The following is a 14,963-nucleotide window of genomic DNA, read 5'->3' as shown; positions in this document are numbered from 1 at the left end:
TTGTTCGGCGGTTAGGTTTAGGTTAGCAGAGCTGGATTAGCTCTTCTCTGTATCTGCTGCAGCAGGCTTCAGGTGACACTGCCTTCAACTGGGTTTGAATCATAGGAAGAATAAAAACACTGTGTTCAGCTCCTTCTGAATCACAGGAAAAAGGCAGTCTGACTCGGTCCAGCGAGCACAGACTTCTCCAGAGGGATTTGGTTGCTACTTAGCCTAGCCCTCAGTTGGCACTCAAACTACCCTTATGCTGCTTAGGGCCACCGGAAAAATTGGAAGTTGAGCAGGAAGTTACCTCTTTTATAACCTCCGCCAGAGGGGTGTGTCTTCTGAGGGGATTGGTCCTGACTACATCAGCGGCACTTGATCACAACACTGGAAACCTCCAAACCCAGTTCTTCCAATGAGATTCCTAGATGAAGAATTACAATTAGGCACTTCACTCGTCTCCGCTTCCCTGGAGTCCAGCAGCAGCTGGTTTTGCACCTCTGCATCCGGTGCTTTGCATTGCACTTGGTGATCTTTGCCTTGGATACAGCTGCTGGACCATGGAAATCCATTCCACAAAGATCTCTGTTCTTGAACTAATCTGGCCACATGAAGTTTGGAAGTGTGTAGTGACTGACACAGAAAGTTGGCAACCTCTTAACACTATGCACTTCAACATCTGTTGACCCCACTCCTTCAGTTTATGTGGTCCACTACAGTACTTTGTGGCTTAGTTGCTGTCATTCCAAAATAGTTCAGTTTTTCGTGATACAACTGACAGGTTACTTCGGAATATTAAGAAGCAAGCGACTTTCACAATTGGATGTGTTGCAGAGGTGACATGCAATTGCAGTTCTACATTGGAATTCACAGAGTTTTTGAGAGGGACCCATTATTTCACAAATGTTTGTAAAAACAGGCTGCGTGCATCATTGCTTGATTTTATACACCTGTGGCCATGAAAGTGATTGGAACACCTGATTCCATCATTTGTATGGGTAAGTGTATACTTCTATGTATACAGAATGAAATTTCGTTTAGTACAGCTCTCAAGACATTTCCATTACTTCAGTACAGTAGTAATAAAATGTAAACATGGTAATCAAATGTAAACATAAGGGAGATATGGTTTACAGTTTTTCCAACATTCAGCTCTTTTTTCCCGTTTTATTCAACATTCAGCAGTCTAATAGCATTTGGAAGAAGCTTTTTTGGAATCTGCTGGACCATGCTTCGAAGCCTGCAGAGGCTAAAGAAGTGCGCATGCTTTTGTGCCAGTGAGCTGGTTTACAGTCCAGGTGAGGTTGTCTGTGATGAGCACCCCCAGAAATTTGGTGCTGCTAACCAGCTCTACAGTCAGTGAGTCCCAGGGCAGCTGTGGCTACAATGTAGCTTGCCACCATCAGTGTGTGAGTGTGTGTGTGAATGGGTGAATGAATGTAGTGTAAAGCGCTTTGGTCAAGTCTCCTAACTTGGATAAAGGCGCTATATAAGTACATGGCATTTACCATTTACCATTACAGCTGAGTTGTTGATGAGCAGTGGAGCATGGTTAGGCCGTTTCTTCTCGAAGTCAATGGTGATCTACTTTGTTTTCTCTGCAATAAGGATCAGGTTGTTGTCTCTGTGCCAGCCCACCAGCTGCTCCACCTCTTCTCTGTAATCTTGGTTGTTGTGGTCTTTGACAAGGTGCATCAGTGTGTTCTGCAAACTTCACCTCAGCCCTGAGGGGAGACTGTGCTTAGGGTGATGACATCAGAGGTGTTTTGTCTAACCCAGACTGACTGAGGTCTGTGTGTGAGAAAGTCTAGCAACCAGTTGCAGATGAGTGTAATGAAGCCCAGCTTTTTCAGTTTTCCTAACAGCATCCGCACGTGGGTGTTCTTCTCCTCTAGGTGTGCCAGGCTCAGGTGAAGAGCGGAGGAGATGGCATCTTCAACTGGAACATGTCAAATTTTGTCGGCAGATTGCAGACGATGTGTTCTTTAACCAGCCTTTTGAAGCAATTTATCATGATGGAAGTCACTGAATGAGGTGACCTGAGGCGTTTTTTGATAACGGAATGATGGTGGCAGGCTTGAAGCATGTTGGCACTATGGATTGGTCTAGTGAGGTGTTGAAAATGTCTGTGAGGACACTTGCCAACTGAATCCTTGTACACCCGATATGTTATCGGGGCCTGGGGCCATTCTTGGGTTGACTGTCCTAAGTTTTTTTTTACTTCAGCTATGTCAAGGTTGAGTGCTTCCTCCCCCTGGTGGAGAACGGCTTTCATTGCTGGAGTGCCGTTTAATTCATTTAGGAAGTCAGCGTTTGCTGCAAACACAGGGGGGAAGGGCAGTACTTGAGTTGAGAGGGGATTGCATCCCCCTTCTTCAATAAATCTTAAAAATCATCCCCCTTCAGGGGAGGGAATCTTCAGCAGGTTTCAGGTTCTAAGTTTAAAAAATATGTCAGAAATTATCTAGAAATGATCTAGAATGGTGTTGATATGAAAATCTGGAATTTTTTTTCAGGAAAGGGGTATGAGAGAGACATGCGGCAAAGGACCACAGGTCGGATTCAAACCCAGGTCAGCCACGTTGAGGACTAAGACCTCTGTACATGGGTCTTGCGCACTAACCGCTGTGCAACCTACATGCCCAGCTAAATTGGGAATTGGCATCCACTGAGCAGAGAATTTATTCATCACACACTGGCTCTTTTTTGACAAAGTTGTTTTAAAATGACACAATATGGAAAGAACTGAGCAGTATTGGATATGCGGAGAACAACAACTTTGTGAACTCTAATACCCATTTCAATTAAATTAATTTTCCTTCATATATTTAAACACTTTTTTCAGTTAAAATTTAGAATTTTTCTTCAATAGCTTCTCTTCTCTGCTCCTCTCATCTCTTCACCAGTGTTGCCAACTCCCCAGCAAGAGAGGCCACTATTAGCTGTCCTCAAAGGTGCTATAAGGCGCTAGATAATGCCTTTCGTCGAATCAATGGTAAATAGCTTAGTCCGACGGACTTGTTAGAATAGGTTTTCACTCGGAGCTGCAAAGTCCAAAAGTTGGTAAAAATGAGGCAGCAGTCTTCCAGTTAGTCTGTTTAAAATCCCCAGCAATGAAGAAAATGTCCTCTCTTTGTGCAGATCGAAGCTCAGAGATAGCCTGGTATAGAGTTTCATGGCCTCTTTTGTGTAAGCGCTGGGGGGCACATAAACAGCAGTAATGCTAACCATACTGAATTCTCTTGGCAGATACAATGGTCTTCAGGTAACAGTCAGAAACTCAATGTCTGGAGAGAAGAAGCTGGCGACCAATCTAGCATTTTTACACCAGCTGTTGTTGATGTAAACACAGAGCCCGCCACCCCTAGTCTTACAGCAGAGTTCTTTATGCTTGTATTTGCACGGTATAGCTTTAGTCTCTCCAGGCTAATAACATTGTCTTGTATTGCTGGAAGGAGCCAAGAATCAGTCAGAATGATGGCGCAGCAGTTACTTGTCTCCGTTATTGAAGATTTTGAGTCAGAGATTATCCATTTTGTTATCCAATGAGCGGGATTGATTGTAGTGCTGGTCTGTGGGGATTTCTCCTTAGCTTCGCCATTAGTCCTCCTCTGCAGCCTCGATTCCTCCGTCTTGTGCATCTCTTCCTTCGGCCTGGCGTGGTACATGAGCTTGCTGTTGCTTTGTTTACATCGGTCCATAGCACTCCGCAGCTTTTTTAACAGTCAAGAGGGGTTGTATTTAAAACATTTTGTGACCGTAGCCCCAGCAAGCGTTGGCGGTCATAGATACAGGATCAATGCCTGGTTTGTAGTGTTTTAAACGGCATATTTTGTGGAATTGTTGAGAGCTATTCCTGGCTGCTACCTCGAGACACCGTCAGGTCTCTCTGATGTTGTGCAATATGGTATAACTGTACATGTAGCTACAGTCTTCAACTAAAACCTGTGACCTTCGCTAACAACATTTGTACCTGCAGTGGTTTGCAAAATAGTTAGGTCTAACATTTTTTAAGACTTTGATTGTCTAGTTTGAGGGAGGGTGTTTTGAATCTTATGATGGCAGTTAACAATAAGGTGGGACTTTTTGGCTGCTAAACTGGTTTATATTATACTACGCAGATAAGGACTACTTTATATTTCTTCGTAAAATTTAATTAAGTAATAATAAATCATATGTGGGGTTAGTGATATCTATGTGTGCTGTGGCGCAATCCCTAAAGACTTATTAGATGTAGTATTTGGTAAGTTATAATTTAAGTGTTGTGTATGACATTTTGGCATACAAAATATCAGTTTAAGCCTTTTCTATGGACTTTCAATGACCTGACTTTCCAGATTTGATTTGGATTTTAAAGACCAAAATTCTAGAGCTCACAGAGAATGTAGGCCACATAATGTTAAAAAAGAGCCATGAAAAGGTTGTGTTATCATAAATGATAAAATCACTGCAATATTGTCAAAGTTAAATGTTTTCCTTGTATACGGTCCTTCTACTGAGACCCTGATCAGTTAGACCAATTGTTCCTAAACTTTTTTAGCTGTAACCTCCCCTTTTGTTACAATAACAATTACCAATGAAATCAAGGAAAAAAACTTCACTTAAATAAATTACATTTTGAATTAAATAAACTATAATCCCCTCTTAACAAAAAACAGTTAACAGTAACTATTTTTTCTTGATTGTTAATCTACTGTGTATATCAATTCGACATTGCTAAAAGGTAAGTCTAAGAATTGGTAATTAATTTAGTTCCATTCTAGTTATTATCTATTTGCTACCACTCTGCTTAGGGCTGCTTAAATGCACCATGGCCTTTATTGTTAATGCCTTAAAAGCTGAAATAAATTGCAAATGTGTCACTCTAACAATATTCAGTGATTTATTGTGGCAGCTTTTCTTTCCGTTGCATTGACTTAACCTCATTCTCACTTTCAAAACCCCTGGAGAGCAGCATTTTGAGTTACACACATCCAAATAATTAAACCTGGAAGCAACACACTCCACATACAGGTCATGAGATTGCCATGAAACAACTCAGCTGCAGAAATGCCGTTACATTAATCAAATGGGGACCACAAAATACTGACAGGTTTAAGTTATAGCAAGGCTTATGCGGACTCATACAATAAACAATGAATTTGTTTGGCACTTAACTACACATTTTATTTTATTGGCAATTTGTTTTGTAACATACATTTCATGAAAAGTCAAGTAAAGGAGTAGTGTAGCATGCATCATTTTCCATTGCAGGCATATATTCACAGATAATGCTTTAAGAAATATATGTACAGTACAGGACATAAAACATAATGTCCATAATGATAACACATGCACCTCATTAAATAAAATATAGAAAATCTTATATAATTAAAATTTCAATTCAAAACTGAGACTGAGATGTAGTGTCATTTTAGAAAGAGGAATATAACTCAAACATGTATTTTTTTTGCAACTTTGATGAGTATGACTTTCAGCTAATGAAAACTTAAAATTCCATTCCAGAATATTTTTTTAGGAATACATTTTTTACTAAACAAATATGGTCTTAAGACCATATAGAAGTACTTTCAAGCATACTGAAGGATAGTTGGGTCAAATTATAATGCGTGTGACAAAATTTTAACAAAAACAAGCAATTTTTTTTCCATTAAAGTGGTTCCTCCAAGGGGTTGGTACTGGAGCCGGTTAAACACCAGTTCTACTGACTGAAAGTACAAATTTACTTTTACACAATCTAAAAATAAAAATCAAGGTTTGTCACTGTCTCTATATAAGAATGACTGAGCAAAACTTTGTGACTGGTAGTTTGAAAATAAAGTATATTTTTTTATCACTGTCTTTTTATTGAAAATAAAGTTTTAAGTAAGCAAAAAGTGCTGCAGTGTTTTCTAATACTAATCTGACTTTTATGGGGGCAGGTAAAAACAAAAAAAACTTATTTAAGAGTCTTTCAAAAATTAGAACAAATCAATTGGTTGTGTTCATCTCTTCAATTCAATTCAGTTCAATTTCTTTATATAGCGCCAATCCACAACAAATCATCTCAAGGCACTTTACAGAGACAATTCAACCAGATCATACAGTTAAACTGACTGAAAGTTTTCTATCTAGGAAAACCAATTGATTGCATCAACTCATTGACTCGAATGCAATCCCTCACACTAAGCGTGCTTGTAGCGACAGTGGAGGAGAAAAACTCCCTTTGAACAGGAAGAAACCTCCAGCAGAACCAGGCTCAATGTGAGCTGCCATCTGCCAAGGCTGATTGGGGTTCAAGGAGAAAGAAAAAAACATACAAAAATAAGCAGATAAATAAATCTTTTTCCAAAAAAAAGTTAGGGAATAACTTTACAGTGATATAAACATGTGGTACTAAAAATACACATTACGGCCAATTCAGACTGAAGAATGGTTGGGCGAAACATCTGCGAGTGAAGCTTTTATCCAGCAGAATCTTACCAGAGTTTAGGAGAAAAAAAACTGGAATCTGTCATCAGTGTTTTACACTCTGCTTTACAGATGAATGTTTATTTTGCAATCTATCTGGAATTCAACCTCCACATATGAAAGAAGAGCTAAGAGGCCCAGAAGTCACATTGCTTGATATACCGTACAGTGCAAAGTTTCCAATATCAGTAATGATTCAGAATAACATTTCATCTTTTTGTTTTTTCTGTTTTTTTGTTTTTATAAGTCTAACTTCAGAGAGACCATCTACTGGGACATATCAGTAAACTTTATGGTTTCCTCTGCTGAAAAGATTGATGGAGAAGTTCATTATTCCAGCACCATTATTCCAGATCCTTACTCTGACAGAAGCATTACTACCTAATAAATTTACAATGGTATCACTTAATTTGATTGATTTAACTCTGATTTCAACTGTAGAGAGTAACTCTGCTCTAGAATCAATGGTTAATCTCATATCTGTTTGGTTTTCAAACATTCTGATTGTATGATCTAGTTGTATTGTCTCTCTTAAGTGCTTTGAGATGACGTGTGTTGTGAATTGGGGCTATATAAATAAATTAAACTGAATTGAATAGACCAAAAATAAAGTGTCTTTATTAGGTCTAGGTAATATTTAACTTTTTAATAAAGTGAGTTTTTCAGTTTTCATCAGCTGTGAGACATAATTCAAAGCAACACTGTGTAACGTGGACCACTTTGGACCAGCAGATTGAAAAGTCCTTGAGATACAAGGTCTCATTCACTTCTCTAGATTCAATGGTTAGTCTTATATCTTTTTGGTTGTCAATCAATAATTTTTAGCTTAGTTAGCTCCAGTGTTGAAAGGGAGCTCAGACTGCAGTAAAGCAGTATTCTGGATCACATAACTTATCAGTGACACATTAGACCCCCTCGAATGATATCAATAATACACACGTTAAGTGCTGTATATTGGCCTGAAAAAACATTTAATTTATATCTCAAAATTAGGCTAATACTTGGGTCAAAAGTTATACACTCTTGCTTTGATGGAAAATAAAAGGAAAATAAACACTTGAAATACATTACTCAACATGTAATGAATCAATAACTTTCATTTTTTTAAATCAATTTATTAAATAAATTACTTTTATAATTATCTTCTAAACAATTAAGATATATCTTTAATAGTAGAATAATTAATTTATAAAATGCAAATATTGGCATCATCACAATTTTGAGAAAGCAAACATACAGTTTGACAGACAGTCTCAACCCAAACTATGCTTGATAGATATCAAGAGCAAGATTGGATGCATCAACATCAACAGTGCTTTGAACACTGAAGTCATATCTTTTTCATCATGAAAACATTAAGTACACATACAGTAAATAGCAGTATGCTACGTGTATGTGTGATATACACAGATGGCTCCTTACATAACACACACAATGATTTTAGAGAACTGTTGCCTTTTCTCAATTAACAGATCATTGTTACAGACTTTTCTTGTTTTACATTCAGTTATCTGGAGAATAGGGCTCCACAAACAACTCACACAGACAGCGTCAATGTGCCTTCCAAGAAGATACTTCCAGTTTTTTTTAGTTACCTTTCGGTTTTCTCTCCTTGTGGTGCACTTTCCTTTTGAAGGATGAGGTATTTGCCAACCGTTTATTTAGACCTTCTCCCTCAGTCTAATATGTAAGGGATGCAGCAGCTTAACAGTGTAAAATTTTAATGAATGCCTTCCGAAATTCTATATTAAAGGTGGTGTATATAATAGGATTTACAGCACTGTTCACGTAGCCCAGCCAAGTGAAAGCATTGTACATCTCAGCAGGAACCTTGCATTTGGTACAGTGAGTGTTCAAGATATGCGTGATAAAAAATGGCAACCAACATATGATGAATACACCTGAGGAGATAAAAAGAGACAAAAAATATAAATGTGAGAAAAGAAAGTTATTGAAAACGGAGAAGAGCTTAGCTGTAACCATAATTAGACCCAAACATGCCCTAGCTCACATATTATACTCCAATTCATCCTAGTGGTATTTGTTTTAGGTTAAGGTCAGGAATCTGAAGACTAGCTAACTTCATTTAAAATTGGATTATCCATGTTTTTACTTATCTAACATACTTATTGAAAAAGAGATCTATAAACTGTTCCATAAAATTAAGGAGAAATTAATTGTGCATACTGTTGAAATATGGTGTAGAGTTAGGAGATCTTTTTACTGTAAATAAGGGGCTAGGACTAATACAGCCTCCCACCATATATATTGAGACAAGTACTATCATCCTGGCAATCAAACCAACACATGGACATTGGGTTGCCAGATTGACAGTAACAATGTGTCGATCCACACAGTATGAAGTGACAAATGTCTCCTCTGCACTAAACTGTTGTGGTAGGGGGCTTTACATAAATACATCAGATTTTTTGCATTGCACTTAGTGAAGTAAGGCTTTGATACAAGTGTTTGGCCAATGGAAAAGTAGGATAAGGACGGCCTTGTTTCTTAGGCTTAGCAAGAGGTGAAATAAGGGTCTAATATTGCAACATGAAATGTGCATAGAGAGGGATGTAATTAGTGCTAATTAGTACAGTAATCATAACGCGGCCTGTCACTACAAAAGGATGCTAACGACATTTTTGCTACAAAATATTTCCGAAATCTGTCTCTTAAATGCAGAGCTATGGAAAACCATCAAAGTCCTCTCAAAAAACAGAAAGATATACGATTTAAAATAAACGTAGCTTACCGAGGACAATGGCTAACATTTGAGTGGCTTTCTTCTCCTTCTGCTGAGAAATCTTCCTCTTGCTCATATTTTTGACAGAAGTTTGAGTCTTGCCATTAGGTAAGGCCTGTGTTTGGAAGGCCTTGGCTACAACTGGTGCAGCGTCCGCTTGGGACTCCTTGGGCTCGCCGTTTTCTTCTGCTTTATGGCCGTCCTTAGGGGGTGTAGGAGGGGTGGAGGTGGGAGTAGTGTTAGCCTTATTGGGCATTAACTGCTGGCGGCTGGTAGCCGGAGTGTCTCCGATAGCACTACGTGACAGATGCTTTTGCCTATGGTTGCTGCCGCTATTGTTTTGCTCATCGAGCTCCATATCATCCCCGTCAGTGGCTGCATCTTTGATGAAAATCTGAAGTCCAAGATATGCAAAACAGGTTGTCATTGAGCAATTGAAGAAATGTGTGACATTCAAAATACAGTGCCTTGCAAAAATATTCGCCCCCCCCTTGAATTTTTTTTTACCTTCCCCCACATTTCAGGCTTCAAACATAAAGATATAAAATTGTAATTTTTTTGTGAAGAATCAACAACTAGTGGGACACAATCATGAAGTGGAAGGAAATTTAATGGATATTTTAAACTTTTTCAACAAATAAAAAACTAAAGAATGAGGTGTGAAAAATGTATCCGCCCCTTTAATTTCAATGAAGCAAACTCTCTCGAGAAGTTCAGTGAGGATCTCTGAATGATCCAGTGTTGACCTAAATGACTGATGATGATTATTAGAATTCATCTGTTTCTAATCAAGTCTCCGTATAAGTTCACCTGCTCTGTGTCTGTGAAGATTCTCTGTCATCCAGGTGATGATCATCTAGTAAACTTAAACTTCAGTAAACTTCATATTCAGTTGCCTAGACTGAACTGTTATAAGCTTAACCTGCTCTGTGATATCCTCAGTGTTCTGCTTTAAGTACTGAGAGCAACATGAAGAACAAAGAACACACCAGGCAGGTGCAAAATCCTGTTGTGGAGAAGTTAAAATCTGAATTTGGATGCAAAAAGATTTCCCAAGCTTTAAACACCCCAAGGAGCAGTGTGCAAGCGATAACATTGAAATGGAAGGAGTATCAGACCATTGCAAATCCAAAGACCCAGACGTTCCTCTAAATTTTTAGCTCAAATAATGAGAAGACTGATCAGAGCTGCAGCCAAGAGGCCCATAAATACTCTGGAGGAACTGCAGGGATCTAAACCTGAGGTGGGGGACTCTTTCCATAGGACAACAGTCAATCATATACTGTAAAAAAGCTGGCCTTTGTGGAAGAAAGCCCTTTCTCAAAGATATCCTTTAAAGTCTAATTTAAAGTTAACCATAAGCCACTTGGGAGAAATACCAAGCGTGGGAAAATGCTCTGGTCAGATGAAACCAAAAGTCGAAAAGTATGGCAACAATGAAAACTTTATGTTTGGCGTAAAAGCAACAGAGCTCTTTACCCTAAACACACTATCTCCTCTCTCAAACATGGTGGTGGCAGCATCAGGCTTTTTGGCTGCTTTCCTTCAGCAGGGACAGGGAAGATGATTGAAATTTATGGGAAGATGGATGGAGCCAAATACAGGACCATCCTGGGAAAAAACAAAAACTGTTGGGATTATTCAAAAGACCTGAGACTGGGATGGAGATTTATCTTTTAATGAGCCAATGAGACAATGATCCAAAACATAAAGCAAAATCTACAATGGAATGGTTCACACATACACAAAAAAATCCATGTGTTAGAATGGCCAAGTCAAAGTCACAAGGACATTTTTTTTTCTTCTTTATGATTGTGTGCCACTTGTTGTTTCACAGAGAAATTAAAATTTTATATCTTTGTGTTCGAGGCCTGAAATTTGGCAAAAGATTGAAAAGTTCAAGAGAGACGATTACTTTCACAAGGCACTGTCAACAGTACAAAAAGATTGTGCAATTTTGGTGTCATGTGTTAATAATTTGCTTCTAAGAATCTAAGATATCTGCCTCCGTGTCTTTTAACGGGGACACACTCTCTACACCTTGCCGCTCTAAACCCAGCTAACCCCTGGAGAACTGCTTGGCTGTGTCCGAATGTCCCACTTAATCACTATATAGGGCACTATATAGTGGTCCGATCCAGATGAATGTCTGGTTGAGCATACACAAATGAGCTCATGGTATGGATCGTGCTACTGGTACGGATCGGGTAGTGACATTCTCTAGACAAGCAGCTATATCCCAGAATGCTATGTGAGGAGAGCTCTCCCCGCAAAGCATCATGGGATTTGTTGTCACAGCGGCCTGCTGTCGCTACCCAACAGTGACGATAAATAAAGATAGCACAGGCACTGTGCGGGGAGGCAGAGTTACGTGACGAGTGAAAAATAGTGATCAATTGTCCAGACGGTCATTTGACTGAGTTCACTATAAAGTCCACTATATAGTCCCTGCTCCATATAGTCATTGAGGGATTTAGGGGTTAGGGTGGATGTTCGGACACAGTTGTTATCTCCTTTTACTAAGAATTTTAAAATCAATTTTAAGGGTAAAATAAAAAATACAATTATCACCTCTGTAAGTCTGGTTTGGTGGGAAAATATACAAAGTAGCTGTCTGCATTAAAATTTAAAACAAGAGCAAGTTAAATAGTTCATCACAGCTAATCCATTGCATTTTTTATTAAACACATAATGTCACACTATATGAGGACAGCCATCTCAAAGTTATTCAACTCCCTCATGGCTAAGTATTTTGTAGAGCACCCTTATGCTGTTTTGACCTGCTGCAGATTTACAACTCCAGAGCATCACTGAACCACCACAACACTTCCTTCAAGGCAGGTTGATATCCAAAGTCCCTTCATTATTATTTCTCCACAATCCTGCTCATCCATCGGCCAGGAAAAAAAATAAAATAAAAAAAAATAACCTGTTTGGATTCAGTGCTCTACAGAATTCTAAAAACACTTGAACTTATTGATATACGTAGTTGTAAACAAATTGGGGCTGACTGGGTTTTTGTTAGTCACAGTGTACATGTCTTTGAGTTTAGCCATGGAAACTCAGTTTTTACCATGTATCTGGTAGTGAAAATATAAACTTTTGAAATTGTTGGGAGAAAATCTTGTTGCAGTTCTTTTACAGTCTATTTTCTGACCACTTGACCTCTCAGAAATCTTAATGCTGCCACTGATTGCTTTCTCTCTCTCTGCAGATCAGGCCATCTTAACCACCATTTCTCCAACTTTAAACCATTAAATTATAGGTTTAGCTTTGTCTCTAATCTCACCATATTCCCTCCTTTTGTGCATGGCAGACAGGACAATACCCTCGACTTAGCAATCCAACTCCTATATATGTTTAACTTTCAATATTATTTATTGAATTTGACAAAGAAAAAATATTTTCATATGGTTATACCAACAGGAAGGAGCTGGATAAAATAAAAGTTAATTAAATGGGAAACTCTTAAAACAGTAATTAGTCACAACTCTTGTGTTGTCTTAAAAAGAAGAATCTTGAAGAGAAATTAGGCTTAAATGATTTCAAAGAATTAACAGAATAAGGGGACACACCACTTTTTTCTTGTTGGTCGGTAAACTTCCATTGGACTTCACAATCATGGTGCACAATCTCACATCCTCTGGATGAGTGCATTTATCCTGTAACAGAGACAGCAGCTAAGTGAGGCTAGGAGGGGGCAGAATGTGTAAACAACAGTCTAAATTCTGTCAATAAACAGGAGGTCAAATATTACTCTATGTATGATCAGATGAAAAAAGAATAGGGAGAAAAAAAAATCATTCTTTTCAGAATTGTATTGTATTATATTGCATTGTAAACCAAACAAATTTTATTGATAGAATAGGTCCTTATTTCCGAAATACATGTAAAAACATGGTAAAAATGCAATGCTTAAAAGAGCCTGTAGTGATAGTTTGCTAATTTTCTGGTGAAAACGAAATAATATTCTTCTATTTTTTTACTGGCCAATGGCCGATATGAGACTATGCATAAGATTGAGTAATATTTCACCATAAAATTTGGGTTTTACAACAGGGGGTTCTATAAGTTTCCAATGTTGCTAGGTTAATTGTCACAAAATGTTTACATAATGCAGTTTATGTTCATTTATAAGGTTATGTTCATAAAGCAGTATTAAAATGTCAAGGTTTCTGGAATTGTACCTTTTATTCAAACTTTTGGGATGATATGCAACTGCATTTTTTATTGTTTTTATTTTATTTTATGAAGTGTCACAATTTAACAAAATACCAGTAGTTAAAAAATGAGTGTTGTAAAGGTGTCAGATATAATTGGGCTGAAAAAATATTGAGTTGCTGATCCAGGGCTTCGTACATACCCACATGTTTGCTTTGCACTAAAATAGCCCATAAAAATAAAGAGCCCTACTGTTACAGAGTTAAATCATTCATATTGAATACATAAAGCTGCTGGGCTGTAAACAGAAACCATAATTTTGAAGCTGCTCACCCTTAGTGAAGTTGCTATGTCTGTGTCAGCGGGCTGACACACACGCCGCTTTGGCTTTGTGTTCACACGTTTTCTGCGCTTCCTCAGGACCACATAAATTTGCACATAAACCAGAAGAGTAATGATAAAGGGTACGTAGAAGGAGACGATAGAGGAGTACACCACAAAGGCTGGGTTGGCGATGACACAGAGAGAGGCATCACGGGTTGCTGTGGAGATAAATGCATGGTGATTAAAATCTTTTGAATGAATTTTCTGAAGAGAGGAATTCTTATTTGGCTTGGAGTTTATTTGGTTATGGTAATTCAAAATACATCTTCAAATTTCCATCTCTTTAAACTTTTCTACTTCATAGGTCATCAACAAAGCCAAATGTTAAGGTCGGGTCAGCCCTATTTCTATATACTCTTATTGGAATTCAGTTAACAGTTTTATTATGACTTTTATATGAAAAATATTGAACAAATATAAACATAAGTTTGACATCAAAGGCAGTACATGTTTTTGATGTTTCCTTGTTAAGTGTATTAAATATATTTCTAACCAAATTTCAAAACATGCGTAACAGTAAGCACATAGCACAGCTTGGAAGTAGGTGGAAAAGATGCATGGTCTTTAGAAGTTAATACTCGGACCTGTATTTGTATTTATTCTGCCCTGCTAAGTCTGAAACAAAAATTAAATGTATTGTAACCTTCAAGTTACTTACATTGTAAATGGGATTCATGCATGTGTAAATGAAATGGTCCTATATCCAATTTTTATCTCTCAAAGTCAACTGTTGACATGTAGATAACCTGCATGTTTAGTTTGTTATTGGTGCTATTTTTTCACTCCATTATATGATGCTAACCTTTACTTTTGGAAGGTCAAGCAAAGTGTGAGACTTCTCAATGAGCAAAAATCTTTATGGTCTTGGTTATGTTAAGTTTTTTCTGAGTTTTCATTTTCATATTGATTCATGTTTTTCTTTGCTTTCTAGTTTTATTGGTTTAATTCCTATTTTGTTGTGTTTTTGGATGTATTTGAGTTCTTAGGCTTTTCTTTGTTGCCCTCTTGTGTTGGTTTCCTTTTCCTTTGCTCTTTTCTTAGAAGCCTCTCTTCACACCTGCTCCCAATCAGCTCGTTAGTCCTCCCTTTGTCAACCATACATACTCTCCCTGTGCAGTTCTTCAGTGCTGGTTCCTTGTCTGAGCTCGTCTTTCTTTTTTCGAGGGGATCATCAAAATATGTGGTCCTCCTAATGGTAAATCATCTGGTGATATGTTTATGAAAGGCCGTCCTACTTGCT

The 14,963-nt window shown here is 37.9% G+C and overlaps 1 protein-coding gene across 2 annotated transcripts in view; it reads right to left on the bottom strand.

Moving 5' to 3' along the window:
- Positions 1 to 7,642: 7,642 nt before the first annotated feature.
- Positions 7,643 to 14,963, bottom strand: part of drd2 (dopamine receptor D2) — an 85,003-nt gene continuing 77,682 nt past the window's right edge. For both annotated transcript variants that reach the window (XM_015377256.1, XM_015377257.1), the window contains exons 5-8: positions 13,673 to 13,881; positions 12,754 to 12,840; positions 9,188 to 9,572; positions 7,643 to 8,336 (exon numbers count right to left, since the gene is read on the bottom strand). In XM_015377256.1, coding sequence (XP_015232742.1) covers positions 8,140 to 8,336; positions 9,188 to 9,572; positions 12,754 to 12,840; positions 13,673 to 13,881 — 878 coding nt within the window. In that variant the 3' untranslated portion in view covers positions 7,643 to 8,139. The remainder of the gene's footprint in view (positions 8,337 to 9,187; positions 9,573 to 12,753; positions 12,841 to 13,672; positions 13,882 to 14,963) is intronic.

This window comes from Cyprinodon variegatus, unplaced genomic scaffold (assembly GCF_000732505.1).
Source record: "Cyprinodon variegatus isolate N-32 unplaced genomic scaffold, C_variegatus-1.0 Scaffold150, whole genome shotgun sequence".
NCBI lineage: Eukaryota > Metazoa > Chordata > Actinopteri > Cyprinodontiformes > Cyprinodontidae > Cyprinodon > Cyprinodon variegatus.
Note: the sequence above shows the minus strand (reverse complement) of the source record. Positions and strands in the feature narration are given on the sequence as shown.